The 23203-nt window shown below is 40.6% G+C and overlaps 1 protein-coding gene across 1 annotated transcript in view; it reads right to left on the bottom strand.

The window, feature by feature from the left end:
- The window catches only part of LOC146614931 (leucine-rich repeat-containing G protein-coupled receptor 5-like), a 50811-nt gene extending 28435 nt beyond the window's left edge, over positions 1-22376 (bottom strand). Inside the window, exons 1-4 of the mRNA XM_085375725.1 lie at positions 22099-22376; positions 5241-5312; positions 3247-3318; positions 1019-1090 (exon numbers count right to left, since the gene is read on the bottom strand). Coding sequence (XP_085231851.1) covers positions 1019-1090; positions 3247-3318; positions 5241-5312; positions 22099-22376 — 494 coding nt within the window. The remainder of the gene's footprint in view (positions 1-1018; positions 1091-3246; positions 3319-5240; positions 5313-22098) is intronic.
- Positions 22377-23203: the final 827 nt, after the last annotated feature.

Here is a 23203-nt window from a genome sequence, read left to right as displayed (position 1 = left end):
TACTCATTTGATTCAGGTGTGTTGACCCAGGGTGAGATCTAAAACCAGCAGGACACCGGCCCTCGGGGCCTGGAGTTGCCCATCCTTGCTGAAAATGCTAACCGTCACCCGTGATGGGTTAGGGTTTAAAGGGTTAACAACAAAAACGATAAAAAAAATAACAATTAAAACAGATAAAAACTCTGAAAACTCAACTCTCGCGGCCCGGTACCAAACGACTTGGGTTGAGGACCGCTGGATTAGTGTGTCTATATGTGTATTATTCATTTTTTGTAGGAAAATTAAGCCATTTTAATATCGCATGGACTTATTATTGGTTATTGGTAACTTTATTGTCCCTAACGGGAAATTGATTTGCAGTATGTCCGTACAAACAAACAAACAGACAACCAACACATCACATACACACTCCAAAATAATATAATATAATATAATATAATATAATATAATATAAGCCTGAGAAAACAACCTAGATTTTTCATCAAAAAAGTACAATGTGCAATGGCAACAACACTTATGGTTTAGTGTTATTAACTATGATAATAGCAGTAGGTACAAAAGACAATCTATGTCTCTTTGTCTTCACTGCAGGCACTTTATAACGACGACCTGATGGAAGCAGTTGAAAATCATTAAAGAGAGGATGATCTGAGCACAACAGGACAGAGGTTGCCTTCCTCAGCACATAAAAACATATGTGCTGAGGAATATGTTAAAAACATGTTTTAACAAATGTTCCCATAAGATACATCAATAGCACAAAGACAGAGGGTGTAGTTTAACTTGGGGTTAAAGTTAGGTTAAAGGTATAGTTATATTAAGCATAGATTCAAAATTAGGTTTACATAAGACAAATGATTATAGCACACAAAGGAATTTAAGAGAAACTAAAATAATACACAGTATTAATAAAAGCTAAAATGTGTGGTCAGTAAAATGGCACGGTATATTTATAAAGTAAGAATTAACATAATATAATACACGAAACTAAAAAAAACCAAAGTGAAATGTGACTCACAGTGACTGCAGGTTGTGCAGGTTGTTGAAGGCTTCAGCAGGAACAGATCTCAACTGGTTGTTTTGAAGCATCCTGTAAAAACGCAATCAAAACTTTAACAAAAAGTGTTAAACGCAACAAAACAACACAAAGATGGTTTACAAGGACCACATTTTGGGAAATACTAGAGTCGCATGTATATCTACAGGATAATCAGAAGCCAGTAATCTTAGCATAAAGTCTGGAAATTAAGGAAATAGATTAAAAGTGGTGAATAACTATTTTTATACTTGTCTGTGTTGTGTTGTGATTTTTAAAAAAAATATTTTAGTTTATAATATTGGTTTGTTAAAGGATATATCCTCCTTTTCTTCAAGACATGTTTGTATATTAAGTAATAAATCAGACTTCATAGATAAACATACCTGGGTGTCATCTGCATAGCAAACAAACATGTATTCTGTGTTATCTAAAATATTGTCTATGCCTTTCAAAACTGCAGCTTTCACTGCCAATGCTCCTGGTTGCAGAGTGACTAAAAATAGACTGCTTACTCTGTTTTGGCCTGTATATGCTTGCATATTTTTTTTTATGTTGATAGGTTATGTTCTTTTAGATCAAAACCCATTAAGTGCAACAATAAACATGATGTTAATGAAATGAAAAAGTATTTAAAGTATACTATATACTAAGTAAAGTATTAAAAAAGTTTAATACCAGATAAATATCTGTAAAGTACCAAATAATTCTATGAATACAAAGATGTTTATACTTAATAGTAATATTGACATGTTGTGTTGGCTTCAATACAAGACTCAAATATATTTTGAGGCAGATTTTGGGGACAAAATAATTAGCTCAAAATGGCTCTTTAGATTGTAGAAGTTACTGGCCCATGAAAATATAATAGGCCCTAGTGCACAACCCTGTGGAACTCCATTTATTACAGAATTTGTTTTGTAAATCTTTTAGAAGTTTCTGTGTTACCTGGAAACTTATTTTCTTGCTTTCTTTCTGTGTTGGTCAATCCCAATTATTTTATGAAGTCTAACAATAAAACAAAAAATGTGAAACGTCCATTCATAAAACACAGCCAGCTGTGGCTCAGGAGGAAGAGCGGGTCTCTCTCAATCAGAAGGTGAGATGTTTAATCTCTAGTTACTTCAGCCAGCATGTCAAAGTCTTTTTGGACAAGATATCGACCCCTGAGTTGTCCCTGATTAATCCGTGTGAGTGGGTGTGTCAAGGTGCATAGGCATAAAAAAACAATTGCATGAATGTGTATGATATTGGGTGAATGAGGCTTGTAATTAAAAAGCCCTTTGTGTGTTCAGTTTGAGTAGAAAAATGCTTTACCAAATACCAAGTTTCAAGACTAATAATGTGTATGATTGTAGCTTTTAGAAATATTATAAAGACAGTACTATAAAGTGCTGCAATAACAGGAGTTCAACAGTCCCAATGTTTACAGATCAATAAAATAGAAAATTAACTGACCCAGAAATGAACAGAGAGAAGAATGAAAGACAACAGAATAATGTGTTGGTACGAGCGAATGTGTAAAATGTAAACAGGGAACAGAAGTGTTGTTCCAAACTGCAGAAACTGTGCACTAAACCGAGACACACATGAAATCTTCAAAGTGTCTCTGTGAATGATTAGCACCAGTAAACATACCACACAATATTCCAGTGTTTGTGTGCGTGCTTGTGTGTGTGTGTGTCCGGGGGGTAGGAGGTGGGTGAGGGTTGTGGAGAGGGTGGGGTTGAGTTGCTATCTTTCTGAGGACCCTTATCAGTTTTAAACAATCGTAATCTGTTAGATCGCACCTTTATCACTGATGCTTTATGCACCCCGATGTAAACCGTATACAGCTCTTATCTTACTCCAGTCCCATTTATCTTTGAACATGTGTGAAGTCTCCAGTGAAGTTTCACTGCTTGCACAATGACAATAAAGCTCTCTGATGCATCTTGGCCAATCTTTACAAATTCAAAGGACGTTTAAAGGTCAAGATCAAGTTTGAAGGAACAGATCTTAATACAGGTAGAGAATAGCCCAGTAAAAATAGCCCAGCAGAGACAGTATAATGGGATTAAACAGTCTAGGTTAAACACCAAAAACCAATAAATGTTTTTTTTTTTAGTGTTTAACCAGGATGTTCTTTTAGGAACATATTCACATAACAATCATAAAATGTGTATGTTTGCTGAGGCATCATGCCAGTGAGGAAATATGTGTGAACTTACAGCACTTTGAGGTTGTAGAGGCCAGTGAACGCTCCTCTGGGGATGAAGGTCAGATCATTTCCCGCCAAACGCCTGAGACACAGAGAGAGAGAGATTATAAGCATTACTGACTTCAGATCATTTTTGGCCAAATTAGCATAAAAATGAACTAAATGAGGGATGTGTTTACAAATGGAAAATATTTTTTAATGTTTCTATGAGGAGTCCAAAGTGAATGTTTTTTGTGTACAGCCATGAATATCTTTTACACAGGGTGACCCCAAAGCACCATGTCAGCCTATAAACAGCCTCCAAATATGAAAATGAAACATGTACCGGTATGAGAAAAGGTGTCCTCTTCAGTGTTCCAAGTAAACTTCAGATGAAGTGCCACCATCACCTTTCAGCGTGTCCACCCCCATCAGAGATGGGCCAACCAATCAAAGCTGCTGCATTCATGCTAACAAAGTGTCTCAAAAAGAGGGCTTTTACTATTCTTTTACACTTTGGCAGTGGGTCCTTAGTGCTTTTGGTGCTTGCTGTTGTAGGTGGAGGCATTTACAAAGGAGTATTAGACATTAAGAACATTGTTTTAAGATAAATTATTATTGTTCATGTTGAGAATAAAGTGGGAATACGGAGGTTAAAATTGTTTCAAGTCAAACAGCTGCCACGGCTGCTATACTCTCTACAAAATACCATTTCAACTTTAATCTCAAAATTTTGGATTTATTCTCAAAATGAATAATAATAATGAAAAAAAAAAATCCTTTTCATTCCTAATGTAGAACTCATACTCCGCTGTGGGTATTTCCTCAATTATGAGCCTGTTGTTTGTTGTTTTACTTCTTCAGACGGGACGTCAGAACACAGTCCAGGTGAGGATGTTAACAGCAAATCCTTGAGCTTGCAGGGTTTACTGCAACCAACATTTATCTTAATATTTTGAAACGTTTCCGAGTTTAATGCAAAAATATGACATCTTATATGCTGAATATGACAGCATCTTATCTCATCTTTAGAAGATGCCATTCCTAAGCAATTAAAATTTAGAGCTGCTTGGATACAGTCTGCAAGATGAACTGATGAATTTGTTTCCAAAAACTCACAAGTTTAGCTTTAAGACTCGCACTGAGCATCATCTTTTAGACAAGTTGACAGTCAGACATCAGGTGTGTTTGGGGATCCGTGTTTCCAGCACACACGGTGCTTTCATTTCAAACCAACAGCAAAACACTGACCCACAGTGGGTCCTGTAGGTCTGTATGTTTTTCAGGGGCCACACAAAGTTCAGCCAGTCTGCCTACACCCAGCATGCATCTGTGCGGTGTCCTATCGCCGCAGTGACGTTTCTCACGCTGCGGTGACAAATATCACACACACACACAGACACATACAGCTGGCAGCAGAGCATAACAGCAGTCAGAGTCATGTTCAGGTCCCTGTGAGGTCAGCCTCGCTGTCTCTCGGCTCCCCAGCTTTAAGGAAATGTTCGTACAGGACGTGGCGGCTGCTAGGTGAGGAGAGATGGGATTACATATCATCTCCTCACAGATACATGAGCTCAACGCCCGCTCAGACACCCTCACTTTCATCCATCTCAGTCCATCGCCCACCAACAAGAGTTCGTAAGATATCTGATCATGTGTGGAGACTTGAAGGATGATAAAGAAGAAAACATATACAAGGTGTGGAGAGGAGATTCTGAGAACAGGTTCTTAAAAGCTACAAGCCTGGTTTAAGTTAGCCTGATTGTTGGTTCAAGGTCATCTTTTCGTGCACCTCTGGACCATTTTTAGAGAGGCTTCTACTTTTAGAGCAGCTATTAGCGGTGTCATCGTGTCACCTTGCACTTGTACCTCTGTGATATATGCTGAATCTTCTCCATTGTTTCGAAATGGCAAGACTTCTTCTGAGTCTACACTGACTTCAAGTAAGTCTTCAGGAAATAAGTACAGGTTGTGTAAAGGCCCTCTGAAATGATGAAAACATGACCATGTGTTTGTGTGACTCACAGCTCCTCCAGGAAGTGCAGGTTGGACAGAGCTCCGCTGGATAACACAGTCAGATTATTCATACTGAGATCACTGCAGAGACACAGAGAGAGAGAGAGAGACTGTTAGTGTCGCTCTATCTTTAGCTTTAGTCAGTCACATCTGACCTTTTGGCTCAGACGTGACTGACACACCTGGATTTGTAAGTACAGAAACAAAACAGAGCATAAACTAATAAAAAGTCATCCAATACATATTAATGAATCAGTGTTGACTGTAAAAATAATGACACACATTGAAAATAAACAGAATTATTTAGACGTATGAATTATTAAAGAACCACAGAGACCTGTTTATGCTCAGACACAGGAACCATTCAACAGCCTTCGCACGTAAAAACATTTAGTCTGACAACCTCTGGGAGCCCCGTTACGCATATATTTCCACATTTGTGAAGACCCCTCATGCTGAACCCAAACTAATGTCCCGCTGTTAATGTAGGGGAGCCAATCAGAAAAATGATGGCTTTAATAGGAAGCACTAAAACAAATCGCTTCAGACAGAAGATCTGAACTGAAGGGCTGCACGAAGGCCCAGTATAAGATTAAAAAGGATTATTTTGCAATTTCAATCACACAAAACCAGTCTAGCAGAGTTCAGGGTAAAAACGAGGTGGCCATGAGTGTAGCGGTTTCCTATGCACAGAGTTAGACATACAAGCACATAAACACACCCATGCAGGACTTCCCGCCTCTTTTAAGGCCGGTGAAAGGAATGAGTCAACACACACCTGAGTGAGAAACAAGACAGGAGTAGAAATTACTGGAAACACTGAAAGCAGGAGAGCCGGAGGAAAGAAAGGAGCAGGTTTCCCTCCTTCACGCTTGCTCACAGTGACCTCAGCCAAACTCAAACACTTTTATCTTCCCTGTTCCTTCACGTTATCTTAGCTCAAGAACTTTGAATCACTAGTGACAGCTCTGATTTGTACACAGATCTGTGTTGTTTCCCACTAAAAAAGACTCACAGAAATCTACAGTAATGGTCTCTGTATTCTGATCTTCAGATTTATGCGCTGCAGTTAAATAAACACTCTCAGACAAAGCTTTAGTCCAACCGCTTGCTAGCTGCTTTAACTCGTGTTTGCTAAAGCTATTTTGTTAAGTTAATATCAATAACTTTTAATCTCTTGACGCGTGATGAATAACCCAGGTAAGGAAATCCAAGGAGGTTGATTCAGTTCACCTGAACACATATTTCAGTGGGAGAAACACTTCATCCCTCATCCAAGCAACTTTCAGCCTGAGCCTGGAGAAGTGACTTCAGACTTTAATGAAGATGTAGTTTTAGACTTTAATTAAATTTAAATTGGCGAGTCAAAATATTTCACCCACACACAGATGTTATGAAGTCTTAATTAAAGTTTTTGTCCAAACACCAATACCATAAAACAAGCCTCCAGTAAAAGTATTTTCTTTGAGTGAAATGGACCTGAAAATAAAATAAATGAATAAATAAACAAACACAAAGGCTGATAAAAAAAAACATTTGGGGCATTCTGAAAGAGAAAAGCTACCGCATAAAGTGGAAAATCATCCATTAAGTTACAAAATAATTGTAAACAGATGAAAACTGAACACAGAAAAATAAATTACAATTAAATTAAAGATTTTTTACAAAGAGAAGCAAATGACTACAAGTGAAACAATCTGATTATAAGGACACAGCACATTCACAGAATTACCGAAAAGAAACAAACAAACAACCAAAAAAAAACCCCACACACTACATCACTATCATAACCCACGCATACACACCTGTGCATCCACACACCTCAACACTATGTCAGGAATGTGATCTCATCTGTTTACTAGCAAGGCTGCAGAAACAGAAAAAAAATCATCAGCATGTTGGTTAATTTTTTATTTATTAATTTTTTTGCTCGACAATTCACGTTTGGGGCGCTGTCGTGAATATTTTTGGAACTTTTATGGCTCCACGGCTCAAAAGCAAAGTCAAAACAAGCCGACATCGGTGCTTGTGATTGGCTGCAGGGACACCGTTTGTTGTATGTTGTGTTTGTGTGCAGCCATGACGTTCTTCCTCCTTTCTTTTCTTCTCTTATCTGAACCGTCTATTTTCTGCTCTCTGATAACTATCGGCAGGTAGCGTCTTTCCAGGAGGGCTCGGGTCTGAAAGGAAGCCGAGACAGACTGTCTCTGTCTTTAACACACACACACACAGAGAGAGAGAGGGTGTGTCTGCAGGTTGAATACACCGGTTGTTAAGGAACTTTCTCAACACTCCATAAAACCTGTTAATGTGTGTCCACAGGTAGTCTGGTCGCACAGACAGACACACACAGAGCGCCTCTGTTTAGCTTTATTTTAGCAGAATGCTCCTTTACTCTTGAGCAGACTAACGCCGTTATGGCTGATTGGCTTTTACTGCCGCTCACAAAAACACCAGCACATTTCATTCACTCATTCATTCATAAAGATAAATATGTAGTCGTGTAGGCTGCGTGTGAGCGTGCTTCAACACACCGGGCTGTTCATTAGTCAGGCGGAGGCCTCTGCATGCGCCCACATACAGAACATTAACATAAACAGAAATCGCTGTATGTGTTTCTTTATGATTGCAAATGTGATTTTACTTAAAGCTGCTTATTTCCAGCTTTAAATGTTTTTAATACTTGGGCTCTATTAGAGCAGCTTTGTATGATTCATATTTCAAAATAATCCTTTTTCATCTTATAATGAGCCTTGATTTTAGTCCCTCAGCTCATCCACTGTCTGAAAGAAGCAGTTTTACTGCCATTTGTTCACTTGTTAGGACAACTTATTCTGATTGGCTCCTTCTCACAAACAAGAGGTTTGAACAGCAGCTGGGTGTGGCTTCTGTGCTTCGATAGCTAGAGGTGTGTGTAGAGCTAGAAGTGGGTGTGCAAGTGACTCACTTTTGGAGCCTCAAGTGGACATTAGAGGAACTGCGAGTTTTGGGACTTCCACATTTGGCTGTATTTTTTGGTCTCGGAGGTTCCTGATCATTAGAGTATTCGGAAGCCTTTTGTTTCACAGGGTTACATTTAAAGAGATGCTTAATAGGAACATCTACTGCAACAAACAAGTTAAAGCAGATTGGAATCTGAAGATATGAATGAGTTAAAAAGGTTTTTACTTAATACAAAAGTTCAACTTTAAGAATAGTACATTTTTAGAACAGTTTTTTACTTTCATGAATCTCCATATTATCAAACAGTAAGGTCTCTCCCCTGTAACATTAGCTGCTGGATCACCATTAGCTCTTGGCACAGACATGGAGCACCATATGCTGTCGTATTATGTTATCACATCAGCACCATCCTAAGGATCTCTGGAGGGTCACTACATGTTTAGCGCAACATGACACTGACCGTCAGTGGAGATCAAGTCTGGAGCATGAAAAAGAAAAAGCTGTTAATGAAAATTACTTGATAAGTTTATTAGTTTGGTAACTTTTGGTTTGTTTTTTCTTGTTTAAAGAAAATTGCAACAAAACACAAAACCATCAGTTCATAACAATCATTGTCACCTTTACATATCTTTCCTCGAACACCTGCTCTCCTCGGCTCGGTTTTTAGGGTTTTCCATTATGTGGTAGTACCTGGTACCAGGTACTTTTTTTGGGCAGGCTTCCAAGCAAGCTGAGTCAAGCCAAAACTGTGACATCAACACAACACATGACAAAAATTTGCCAGGGAGTAACATCACTAGATGAGTCATGAGAGCTACACGCAAACCAACAGTGCGGTCTAATGTCGAGAAACAGACACTTACCACCAGTTTAGCAGTCAGTGTACAATCGCCCTGATCTCCTCGATTGTTGTGTTTGTGTTTATGTTGCACAAAAATGATGTAACGGGACTTTTGCGTTGCTATAGCACCAGCTCGTACAGCTCATACATTGAGTTGGTACTCAATTGTGATGGCAAACTTGAACTAAACCGAGTAGTCTTGTAGACGCTCGAGGAAAAGAGGAATTACTGCTGTGTTGTTGCTGTGCGTGCCGTCACTGATGTTGTCGTTGTTGTTGTGACTGTACTGTACATGAATGAATCTGCATGTGTGTAAGATTCCTATTGAAAGTGAAGAAGGTTTTCAGATGAAGAGATAGTTGCACAATGATATAGTTTTAGTCTTGCTTGTTTGTTCCAGAGGGTGTGCTGACACTGCACCTCAGCCTACAGACTCACACAGCAAACATTATGTTTTCTTTTTAATTGACTCTTTCCTCTCCACACTGAGAGAAAACCCACGGAACAGCACCCACCGCCTCACCAGTTCAATCATTTCTACCCTTTATTATTGTAATTATCTAATACACCATCAAAGAAAAATGTTCCACTCAGAGTAACAGCAAGAAAAGCAGCATATTTACAGGTGGAATCATTTATTTAGAAAGCACTGATGACCGAGGTCCAGAGGCTGTTTTCACTGCCACACAGATTCGAAATCGAAAGAAAGTTGACTGAAAGCAGCAGACAGACAACAGTGTGTCCTATGTTTTGATTTCCTTCACGGAATACACACCCAACCACACACACACACACACACACACACACACACACACACACACACACACACACACACACACGCACGCACGTACGCACGCACGCACGCACACACACACACACACACGACTTTGCAATGAAGATGAGATGATGATGACAATGGGAGTAGGTATTGTTGTGCTTTAACAATAAGTAAACATCCAGCACTGATTAGCATGCTGACAGTATAAACATACACAGGAACTACAAACTGTGTTTGTTGTCTGACTGAAGGCCAGAGCTTTTATTTTGAAATTGCCAAGTTTCCTGTGCACTCTGACTCAATGTTTCTGTCAAATACCGGAAACAAAGTTATTATGGAATTTATAACAAAAACAACAATGATATTATTATCATCATTGTTGTTTTATACTACTACTACTACTACTACTACTAATATTAATAATAATAATAATAATAATAATAATAATAATAATAATAATAATAATAATAATTACATTTAAAATAGTTAAAAAGGGTGAAATATTTTACAAATAAATTCAAAATTAAGTATATCTAGAAATTAGACTTAAGAAATTAAATACTGTTTTTTATATCTGTATATATTTTTATATGTTTTATTGCAAAATATATACAAAATTATGTTTATTTCATGGATAATAGAACAAAAAGAAACAAATTTAAAGAGATTTATGAAAAGTTTGAATGTTTTTGCTGCAAAAAAAAAAGATTTATGTTCTGATTGAAGATATTTTGCATATACAATGTAAAATTATGCCAATCTGCCTTTAAACCTGCTCGTTTTTACAAAAATAAAGTTACATCTTGTACATTTCTATAACAATAAGTTCCTAAAAAAAAATTTTTTATTTTATGTTTTTTAAAGCACATCTTATTTTTCTAAATAGGGGAGGGGTTTTCTAAATGTTTGAGATGAAAGTATTTTTAATATAAACAAAAAACATGTTTTACCGTTATTTTTTTTCTTTTTGTTTAAATATTTTATTTAATTTGTATTTCATTGCTGTCTTATAACTGGAGAGCACTTTAGCACTGTGGTGTTTGCTCTGCTCTATAAATAGAGTTGAATTGGATTTGATTGGATTGATTAACCCTTTAAGACCTACCATACGGCTGTTTACATTCCCCCACAAGCCGACACTGACCGTGCACTCAGGGAACTGTACAGCGCGATCAGCAGCGAGGAAACCGCACACCCAGAGGCAGCGTTTATCACAGCCGGAGACTTTAATAAGGGAAACCTGAAGAAAGTCTCACCAAAACTCCATCAACACATCCTTTTCAACACACGTGGAAACCGGCAACTCGACCACTGTTACACCTCTTTCCGGGATGCGTACAAAGCCCTCCCCCGCGCCCCATTCGGCCAATCAGATCACTGCTCCATCCTGCTCCTGCCCGCCTACAGGCAGAAGCTGAAACAGGAAGCTCCAACCCGGAGGGCGGTGCACTGTTGGACGGACCAATCGGAGTCTGCGCTGCGGGACTGTTTTGATCACGCGGACTGGGAAATGTTTCACGTGGCCGCCAGAGACATTGATGAATACACAGACTCAGTCTGTGGATTTATCAGGAAATGCGTGGAAGATGTCGTCCCATCCAGAACAGTCAAATCCTTCCCAAATCAAAAACCCTGGATTAACGGAGATGTTCGCGCGGCACTGGCGGCACGGAACACCGCCTTTGCCTCCGCGAACACATCGGACTACAAACACGCACATTACCAACTCCGGAAGACGATCAAAGCAGCCAAACGTGAGTACAGGGACAGGGTGGAACAACAGTTTGACAACCCTCGGAGTATGTGGCAGGGACTAAACACGATCACAGACTTTAGAGGGAAAACCAGCACACCGCAGACCACGGCCTCTCTGTGTGAGGATCTAAACGTATTCTACGCTAGATTCGACACAGCGAACACCATGAGACCGGACAGTGTGCGCACCGCGGATGACGTCAGTGCGCACACTGTGTCTGAGGAGGATGTGCGGAAGTGCTTCAGGAAGGTGAACGCACGCAAAGCTACTGGTCCGGACGGGATTCCCGGCCGCGTCCTCAGGTCATGCGCGGCTCAGCTGGCTGGAGTGTTCACGCACATCTTCAACCTTTCCCTCTCTCTGTCTGTAGTCCCAGCCTGCTTCAAAATGGCCACCATCGTCCCTGTACCCAAATCCTCCACCATCTCCTCATTGAACGACTGGCGACCTGTAGCCCTGACCCCCATCGTAAGCAAATGCTTCGAGAAGCTGGTCAGGGACTTCATCTGCTCTGCACTACCCGACTCACTGGACCCTCTACAGTTTGCATACCGCCACAACAGGTCCACTGATGATGCCATAGCCCTGACACTACACACTGCCCTGTCACACCTGGAGAAGAGAGACACGTATGTGAGGATGCTGTTTGTAGATTACAGCTCAGCATTCAATACCATCGTTCCCTCGAAGCTGGACAGGAAACTGCAGGATCTAGGACTGAGCAGCTCCCTCTGCAGCTGGATCCTCAGCTTCCTGTCTGACAGACGCCAGGTGGTCAGACTGGGCAGCATCACCTCATCCCCCATCACACTGAACACTGGTGCTCCACAGGGGTGTGTACTGAGCCCTCTCCTGTACTCACTCTACACCTATGACTGCACAGCCACTAACAGCTCCAACATCATTGTGAAGTTTGCGGACGACACTACAGTGGTGGGTCTTATCACCAACGGTGATGAGACGGCTTACAGGGAGGAGGTCAGCGCCCTGACCCACTGGTGTCAAGACAACCATCTCACCCTCAACGTCGCAAAGACAAAGGAGTTGATAGTGGACTTCCGGAGGTGCAGAGAAGTACACACCCCCATCACCATCAACGGCGCTGCTGTGGAGAGAGTGAGCAGCTTCCGGTTCCTTGGCGTACACCTGGCTGAGGATCTTACGTGGTCAGTACACACAAACAAAACAGTGAAGAAGGCGCAGCAGCGCCTCTTCTTTCTCAGGAGACTGAAAAGATTCGGCATGAGCCCCCGCATCCTCAGGACCTTCTATCACTGTGCCATTGAGAGCATCCTCACTGGATGCATCACCACCTGGTATGGCAACAGCACCGCCTACAACTGCAAAGCTCTCCAGCGAGTAGTGCGGTGCTCTGAACGGATAATTGGAGGTGAGCTTCCCTCCCTCCAAGACATCTACAGGAAGCGGTGCCTGAGGAAAGCGGGGAGGATCATCAAGGACTCCAGTCACCCCAGCCATAAACTGTTCAGACTGCTTCCATCAGGAAGGAGGTTCTGCAGCATCCGGTCCCGTACCAGCAGACTGAGAGACAGCTTCTTCCATCAGGCCATCAGACTGCTGAACACGTCATAGACACCTCAGCTTCACTACTGGAACTTCAACATTATGCACTCCACACTGTATATAAATGCCACTTGTTTTGCACATATTCAACTCTGTATATTTTATATATTTTATTATTATTATTATTATTTTATTTTTTTACTATTTAATTTGTAAAAATGTGTATACATACACACACACACACACACACACACACACACACACACACACACACACACGTAGGAAAATATTTAGTATACACATCCAGAAATGCATACACTATTATATATTGTACATATATTTATTAGTTTCAGGTTGGCCATTCTTGTATTTTGCTCGTTTGTGTTGTTGTGTTTGCACATCTCTGTTGCTTGTGGGGCTCGCACACAAGAATTTCACTCGCATGTGCTGTGCCAGTGTGCCTGCACATGTGATGTGACAATAAAAAGTGATTTGATTTGATTTGATAGAACCAAGTCCGCCAGAGCTTATATTATATTTTTACATGCTGTGGAGCCATTTTTGGGAGCATTTCAAGTTGCTATACATCAATACAACCATTATAGCCCAGATTTTAATAATATGTATGCATTAAGTGCATAGTAATTACATAAATTGCAAAAAAGTGCAATAAACTACAAAAAAATTGAAAATCGTTTTTGATTTTTTTAACATATATTTGTAGTTAGAGAAATTTAAGAGGCTTATCCCTCAAAACTGTAAATACAAAAAAGTTGCACAAAATAGTTTCCCACCACAGGAAATTTATTTTGAGTGTCTTCATAGTTTTATTTTTGAAATACACCAATTTTTATACACTGCAGGAAAAACGAAAATAAATATTATAGTGCAAATTTGCAAAAAAGCAGCACATGCATCAAAATAAACTATTTCCAGCAGTGCAATATGAGTCCTAAGCATCCCAGAAACGACACAGAAAGTCATAAAGTCAAAGATAAGTTTTAAAAAGACCAGTATAGGCCCTGAGGCCCTGATCGCAAAAAAGACTACATTTCTGCGAAAATGACGTCACTTCCGGTTTCGGGCAGGTAATGGCGGAAATGCAAAAGTTCGCGCTGACGTCTATTCCAACGTAGGAAGTGTTATGAACAGCTGATCGGATCGGTAAAGCGTGTTTCTGGAATATTATGTTTTTGTTCCTGCAAGCGGTTTTTATGCAGTTTTTGCAAAGCTTTATGTGGAAGGAAACCGTGACCTAGGACAAGCTGATGGCATAAGATGTAAGTACAACTCCTCCGGTTTCATATGCAAAAAAAATTTTTGCGCTAGCTTACGTGGTTGCAGTGCTACTGGGATTTAAAAATAGTTACGCAAAACAGAGCGTGTCCGCTCCGATCGGCTCTAAAGGTTTAATAAAGATTTAATAACTGCAGGGTTTTTGGGGCAATAAAGTGCATGAAGTCAAGAAAATGTTGAATTACTCTGAAATATTTTGAAGATAAATTGTAATACTTTATGAACTTCCCAGAAACTCTTTCAGGATCTTTGACTTTTTCTGGACCTTGAAGTACAGCAAACTGTTGATACTGTAAATTTAAAGTACCGGATCAAAACTTTTCCAAAAGATCTTTAAGGCAGACGCTTGAATATTTTCTGAGTTGTTTTTTTTCTGGAGGAGAAAGAGAGGCACATATGAAGAACAAGGCGAACAGAAGGATGAAAGAAAAGACGAATACATTATCCATGTTGTGTGTTTTTCCCTCTCGATGTTGTGGTGGACGAAGCTTTGTGTGTGTGTTGTCTATTTTCCGTCTCCTCAGGCTCAAACTGATGGATATCAGACGATTATTCAAATGTCGGCGGGCTGCAGAAAGACAAACTCTGGAAAAAAAAAAGAAAAGGGAACTGTGTAGTTTGGAGGCGTAGTGTGACAGCGAGGCCTCTCAGTTTTTGTCTTTTTTTGCTCTTTCTTTTTGCCTTTCTTTCAGTCTTTCGGGGGTGGGTCAGCGGGGGGCCCCCCGAGGCGAGAGAACATCAGGAGGTTTATTCCCCGGTCGGTTCAATCAGTCTGTGTCGTCTCCTCCAAAAGGAAAAGATACCTCAAGATAAACAGCAGCTCTGTCAGATCTGTGTTTGTGTGTCCACGAAGGTAACCTGAGGCGCAGATGATCGCCTAAAACGAGCTGCTCAGTCAGTGAAATAAGAACAAATGTTTATGAATCTAGACATCAAGAGTTTATCTGTCTAAGACATTAGTTCTGGTCCCCTGTGTAGCAAAAATGCTCAGAGCTTTAGAAACAGTACAAAAGTCTGAAGGTGTGACGATCCGTGTTTTTAACGTAGTAGCAGAGATAAGAGAGAGCAACAACGTGAAGCTGCAGCAATGAGGAAAGCTGCAATCACAGCTTCAAGAATGTGTTTGCTTCTTCTTACCAAAGATGCAAACAGCAGTCAGGACCAGGCTGTACCTGTAATCAAATCTCTCACCACGGGATAAAAACAGGATGTTTTCCAAATCATTTGAAGCTATAAGCATTTAAAAATAGTAAATGTTCGTAATAACAAAGATTCAGACAAGTTCCTGTGCAAATAGACAAAGCTGCAAGTTAAATGTTGGTGGTCCTTGGGTCCTCAGGCAGCGCTGCATTAAAAACAGACCTGATTCTGTGGTGGGTACTCCTGCATGGGCTCAGGAACACTTCTGAAAACCATCATCATCATCGAACACAGTTCATCTCTGCATCCCAAATTAAACATGAAAAGGTACTACAAGCCTCATTCATCCAACACTTTACTCCATCCCTTAAGCTTTTCCTATCATGCACACAGTAACACTCAGATTCATACATCAGAAGCAGTTGCTTAAGGACAATTCAACATGTGGACTGAATGTGCCAAATATCAAGCAACCAACCTTCCAGTTACGACATAATCCAATCTACCTCCTGAGCCACAGCCTCCTACAAGTTTAAAATAGGATACAGAAATGTCACCAACCGCCTTTCCTGGGAAAAAAACTGATTTAAGATGGCAAAGTGGAAAACCGTCCTGTAGTCTGGCCAAAAAACCGGAGATTCTTTTAGGACATCTAAGAAAAGCGCAACAATCACACCACAGTTCAAATCCAGCATTCATGTTGGTAATACCACTAATGCTGAGTGATCTACAGTTTCTTGGACCAACATATGCTGTCATCCATTTTATTTTTTTATTATTTCAGCAACATAATCCCATCAGATAGTTCAACACAAGTTACAGGGAGGCATTTAGTCCAGGTGGACGCTCAGTCTGTGAAGGCACCATTAATAGTGAAAGATGTGCAAAGTTTGGTGGAACATAAACCGCTAAATAAACCTTTGTCTTCTCCGAAAAGCAAGACTGTAAAAATATATTCTACTTGTTTTAGACAACGGGTAAAGAACCAGCTGCCTGCAGTCCAGACATGTCACCCACTGAAAACATTTAGAAGATTAAAGAGCTGAAAAATCTGACAATCAGGTCCTGAGCTGTCAAGCAGTTAACACTAAGTTTTCAGGACTACAGGAATCAAAATGAGCTCACATTTTCAATATACAGTGTAATCTCATCCTTTCATTACCATTTTTTTAGTGTCCAAAGTTTTTCTAAAAGCGAGATAAAGGAACCACATTCATTGTGCCTGCATTTAGCAATTTAACGCAGCCTTTTAAAACAGCTTCAGTAATATCAGTGTAGCTTACTTGCTGGGATGTTTTGACCTCAGATTTTAAGATCTAGGAGTAGAAATGTCCAAGCACTGATGAACATTTTTATTGTGGCCTCACGGTTGTGGAGTTTAAATCAATTATCTCTGATAGCTTAAGGCTATTTCAGTATCACTTTCTATTGTCTGCCTGACCTCTCCCATACCCCCACAGGAAGACAGGTAGTCCATTTACCTGTCTGTCACGTCCTCTTTTAACTAACTGTGTGAGTGTGCAGTGGACCGTGGCATCCACAAGGACCATCTGATGACAGCTGAGCTCAAACCAATGGAGCTCCCTCACACTAAGACTCCACTAGTGCAGACGTGCAAACACTCAGGACTGTAAACGGGCTACCTACCTTCCTGTGATGTCACGTGAAAGGTCAGGAAGTTCACTCTTGCTAAACATCTGCATTACCTGGAAATTCATTTAATTTTAGAGCTGTTAGTGTAGGAAAGTGCAGACATGATTTATATGCTCAGGGCTCGGGATGTCCAATATGGCTGCCAGAAGGGGCGTGGCTACAGAAACCTTCATATATACATCAGTCCATTCATCACATTGAGGCTAAATGCATTCCTGTGTTGCTGCTGTCAGTCACACGTAGAATAGAGACTTCCAGGCCCATTCAGACTTCAGGCAGCTCTGCTTAGGCATGCAGCAAGTGTATGCACACACACACACACACACACACACACAAAGGCATTGACAGATGGCAGTATTCAGACTGACGGCGGTCAAACAGACAGACAGACTGAAGGAGATTGTAAAGCGACTCTGAGATCAGTTGCTTTCCTCAGAAGGTCCCTTAAAGTTCTCACAACAAACCAGGAGGCACAAAATCACAACAGGACATTCGAGCTGATATTTTAATTGATTGTTTCTGGTTTCAAAAAAGTGACATAACAAGTCCTGATCATAGACAACAACAAACTCATCAACTGTTTGTCATCAACAGTTTTCATCTGTTTGAATCAAAACTTTTGCTTTCAAGATCTGTTGCATCAAATTGATAACAAAAAGCTGAGTATAGTTGTTTCTCTTTGATGGTGTTCTACGGCTTCTTGTATACCAGGGGTGCCCAATCCCAGTCCTCGAGATCTACTATCCTGCAGCTTTTAGATGCATCCCTACTCCAACACAGCTGAATCAAATGGTGTGATTACCTCTTCAGCATGCCATCAAGTTTGGCAAAGGCCTGATAACAAGGCATTCAGTTGATTCAGGTGTGTCAGAAGAAGGATGCGTCTAAAAGCTGCAGGACGGTAGCTCTCGAGGACTGGGATTGGGCACCCCTGTTGTATACTATAAGCACGTGCTCAGGAGGACTGAATTTAAGACAAACCCAACTTATGAGAAGCGCTTCAATTCACCCAGAGGACACTAAGGAGAGAGCAGCTTCTCAAAAAAGGTTTTCGTAAATAAAAATGAATTTTTAAAACCTTTTTTGGAAATAAATGCAATTGGTCAACCTATTATTCTTTAATTTGTCTTAAAGTGAAGCTGATTTTGTCCTTATATTGCTAACATTCTGCTGACATATGCTAATTGGCCATTGAATTGGCCAAGTATTTAAATTGGGGCATGTTCTCTTCATACCAGTTACTATTAATAAACTGAGCGTAGCGTTAGTTCAGGTCAAGTCAAGCCACAAACACCATCAGTCTTAAGCCTTTTACATATTCACATCTTCATATCCAGTCGGTGAATCTTATACCGTGGGCATATTTAGGCTGCTTTAGACCACCTACAGTTGCGGCACATCTGCAAGCCACTTTGCAAACCACTTCCATCTGGCTCCTCCTTTTCATGCTGTTCCGAATTAATCAATGTCATTGATGTGGTTGCACTGCTGCTCTCCCCACGGCTGACTTTCAGACAGAAGGTATTTTCTGTTGATCCTTGTTTGATATGTGGAAAAAAATTTAAATTGGCCTAATGTCCCCAATTTTCTAGGTTACAAATATCAAAAACAGAATAGAAATGGACACATTTGTTTAACGCCAGAAAAAAGGACTATATCGCAAATGTATTATAATTTGAAGGTTTCATTTGAAGATATTACATTAATGCATATTCTTTTCAAAGAACCATAGTAAGTGAGCAGCTGACTTTAAACTGTTTGGACAGGTGTGGACTATTCCTTTGTAATTTCTTCATCAATTAAGCAGTTTTGATTTCCAGCATTTACATTTAGTAATAATAAAAATAATGACTCATGTTTAGTTTTAGGTTTTTAGAGCAGGTCCCTTCTGTGGATGCAGGGTTTTGTTGGGGGTTTTTTGCACCAAAACAAAAATGTAAAAATTTATCTGGTTAGTCTCCAAAACAAAGAAAGACACAGGAACTCCTTGATGTTTTGTTGGATTCGATTCCTGATTGGAGCTTTAATAAAGACACAAAGACTCTTTGATTGGCAGTCGCTGTGTGAGTGGGTTTGTGTGTGTCCATCTGCCTGTCGTGGACGAACTGTAAGGAAAGTGCTTTCACTGTGAAGCACACACACACACACACACACACACACACACACACACACACACACACACACACACACACACACACACACACACACGGCTGTTCTGAATAGGGGAAGGTTTTCTTTAATGAGAGTGAAATTTAAATCCTGGACATTGTGCTGCTTTGCAGCTACAGCCAAGATGAGCAGGTTTTCCTTCCACACACACACAAAGTACAATGACGTAATGCTTTTGCAGAAGCTGAAACAAGTCTTGTATCGAGGCCGATGACCTGCTGTGAGGTGAAATGGATTTGAATTCATTTAAGTGTCTTGCTTTAACAGTAGTTTACACTCAAGTAGAAACACTAAAACTTCGCAAATACTGTTGTTACATGGCCACAGAAATCTGTAGAACTTCTTTAAGCAGCCATAAAACGTCTTCCCGGAGGACACCAGAAGCCTCAAAAAAACCTGTGGAACCTCTTTCAAAAGTCCAGAATAACTTTCTAAGACTCACTGAAGCTGAAAAGAAGTCCTCAAGGATCAAACATCAAACTTTTTGTATACATTCACTTTTGGGGTGTATTCTTCAAAGACTTTCCCAGTCGTCTACATTTAAAATTCCACTGAGTCCATTTTTCGGGCTGTTTAGCTTTTATTATGATGCGATCCAATAAGCTGTCATAGCACCCAAGCTTCCATTAATCTTTAAGGACCCCTTTCAGGTGTTCCTGAAAGTTTAGCGTTTCTGTAAAACTAAATGAAATGTCTCTAAGCACACCTGAAAACTCCCTCCTCAAAAACAATGAAACAGCTTGAATTGTTCCAGGAGCCTCTTTAGAGATCACTGAATGTGACGAAATGTCCTTAAACATCAAACCTCTTTATTTACCTTCATGTGCACCCTAGGATCCACAACCAAAACTTCCTGAAGAACGCCTGGAGCTTCTGCAAAACTCTTTCACCAGCTGCACCTCTTGAGAAATCCCTCTAACCTTCTCAAAACCTCCAGGAAACTCTACATTTGTGGGCTAAACTCAAGGATCTGTTAATCCTCTATCAGAAGACACCAAATTGTCTTCTGATGTTTCAACACCCTTGAAACATTGTCAGTCCACACATTCCTGTTTGCCTGTAGAGGAATAAATTAAAAGTCCTTTAAAGAATCTTCAATGTCTCTAAATGTATGTTAGAATTCTACAATCCTAAAGCTTCAGAGAAACTATCAAAACATCTACAAGAATTCCCTGATATCCCTGATGTACTTGAGAAGTCTCTTTTAAGGATCACAGAAGCAAAGAAAAAACTCCAATACATTCCTGATAAACGAGGTAATCTTCTTCAAAGGTCTTGAAACCTTATTAAAACTGTTCTTATACTCTTCAAAGTTGATAATCTGTCGATCATCCAATTATTTTTTCCAGTCAGCACAACCATTTAGAAAACTTTAAGAACTCCTTCAACAGGTTCCTGAAACAATTAAAAATCTCTTAAATGCCTTTAAAGAATGAAACCTGAAATATCAGAGCTCCTTTAAAACTGCTGAAACCTCTCCAAATTTGTCTAAACGTAGAAAGAATAGAATCACTTGAAAAACTCCAGGAGCTTCTTCAATGAGTCTTGGCTGAAAACGGTTTCCGAAATAACACCTGTCCTGATGTTGGCACTCTTACCCTGCAGTCTGTGCAATGTACCTGGTTATAGATTCAGCTAAGACATGAACTTTTAAGTGTTAAGGCCGGACTCATAAAATCCGTGTAATATTTCAAGCATAAAAAATATTTTTTGGACTCACCTATTCTTAACACTTAGAGTCCCCCGAGAGCAGCCATTTGGCAGCTGTTCACAACACCGCCGTAATTTTGATGGACGAATTTGCGGCATTTATTATTTTTTGAACCTCAGACATACACATAGACACTGCTCAGGTCAGTAGGCTCTCTGAAATGATTTCTATGCCTTCTCTTACGTGGTCCGAACCCTGCTAACGAGAGTTCATACTGCCCCACCAACATCCTGAAATGTGCACAAAAGCAGCTGTGCAACACAGATTCAACTCCTGGGTCAAACCATGAAACTGACCCTACCTCTGCCTTCTCCTGAGAATTAGATGAACCCAGAATCTCAGTTTCTTCCTTTTCTTGTTTAGAAACATCAGGACCAGCTCTTCATCGCTTGGTGTCCACTTCATTTTTTTCACAGTGTGTGTTTTTTGAGGGTGAATTTTCTGTAAAAAATGCAACAAGTTCAGATCTGAAAAATTCTGAATGTCGTGTCCCTGTTTGTCCTCGGTGTGTAATGGCTTTTACTCAAATTTTAATTCTTTAAGTTATATAAAAAATAATCCTACTGCAGCAGTTAGTGAAGAGAGCAAAGGTGTTTTTGTATCAGGCTGTGAACGTGTTTTCTCTCCTCTAACGTTGGACATTGTAATATGGGAATCTATGGGGACTGACCCACTGTTGGAGACTGCCTCAAGTGGGCATTCGGGGAACTGCAGCTTCATTTGTGCTGTGGTTGAATTTGGGAACTTATTTTTGTCTCCAGGTGTAAATTCAGTGATGCACTCTGGGTCTCTGCAGATTAAATGTTTTTCCTTAAACATCATGAACCACAGCACCTGACATGCACCCGAAAAACAGGCACAGAGGACAGGTGTTCCGTTTCTCACCACTACATAACATCACCCGTGCGCGCGCAGGCACGCTCACACACACACACACACACACACACACACACACACACACACACACACACACACACACACACAACACTTACTTTGTGCAGACTTTGGATCAACAGGTTACCTTAAAGAAAACGAAAACCTTCGCTGCTGACTTACAGGTAAGATGTGAAGACGCTCAGGTTGCTCGGTATTTCCCGGAGGCCCAGGTCCGAACAGTCCACCCAGTGCAGCAGCCCGTCCACCTCACACCGGCAGCGGCCAGGGCAGCTGGTCCGCCCCGCTCCCCCGACCTCGTCCCCGGAGCTGTTCAACCCAGCTGCAGCTCTCTGCACCGCGGGCACGGCGGAGCTCCGCATCTCCAGCTCAGCCCCCGCGCTCCTGAAGCCCACCGAGAGCAGCGCAAAGGCGGCTAGGACAGGCACAAACCCTAGCATGTCCTGCGTGGTCTGTCTCCGCAGGGTGAAAGTTTCAGTCAGAAGTGATGTGGAAATATAAAGTTGCAGCCTGGGATCTGGATCACGTTGTGGTGGTTTTTGGTCCCTACTCACCAGAAGCAAACTGGAAACCGCTCAGTTTTAACTTCCTCTGATCCGGATGTAAAGTGGAGCACAAAGAGGATTTGAAGAGTGGAATAAAAGTGCAGGTTGTCTGAAGTTTGGTCGCTTTCCAGGCTGAACGCGTGGAGCTGCACAGCAAGAGTGTGCGTGTGTGTGTCCCTCCACTCACTCTACAGGAGTGTGTAAACCGTGGTTCACTTTATATAGGCGGTGTGTCTCTGCTTCTGCGTGTGCCGTGATTTTTAATAGCAGCAGTGAAAAAACAAGTAAATATTAAAATCCACAGAGCATGTCCCTCATTATTTATGTCACATGCATGTCCCCCCCCCCCCCCCCCCCCCCCCCCCCAATAAAAACGTACAGGAGAGGATTAACTTCAGTTTCCTTCACATAAAAAAGTAATTTCCACCACAAATTGATATAGGACATTTATTATCTACTTTTTATTTACTTTAGTATTTATTCTTATTATTTCTACTGTTTTAACTATTGTTTAGTAGCATGCTTCTTATAACAAGACCTAGGAAACTTCCTCACACCCACAGTCGGTCGCTGAGCCTGGCTCTGCCAGAGGTTTCTTCCCGTTAAAAGTAAGTTTTTCCTTCCCTCTGTCAGCAAAGTGCTTGCTCATCGAGCTCTTCATTTTGTTGTTGGGGATTTCTCTCTGTTATTGTAGGGTCTTTACAATATAAAGCAATTCGATG

The sequence above is a fragment of the Diplotaxodon limnothrissa genome, linkage group LG17 (assembly GCF_057381915.1).
Source record: "Diplotaxodon limnothrissa isolate DT_005_m linkage group LG17, D_limnothrissa_male_GT1.1, whole genome shotgun sequence".
NCBI classification, from domain to species: Eukaryota; Metazoa; Chordata; class Actinopteri; order Cichliformes; family Cichlidae; genus Diplotaxodon; species Diplotaxodon limnothrissa.
This window is presented reverse-complemented; position numbering and strand designations above follow the sequence as displayed.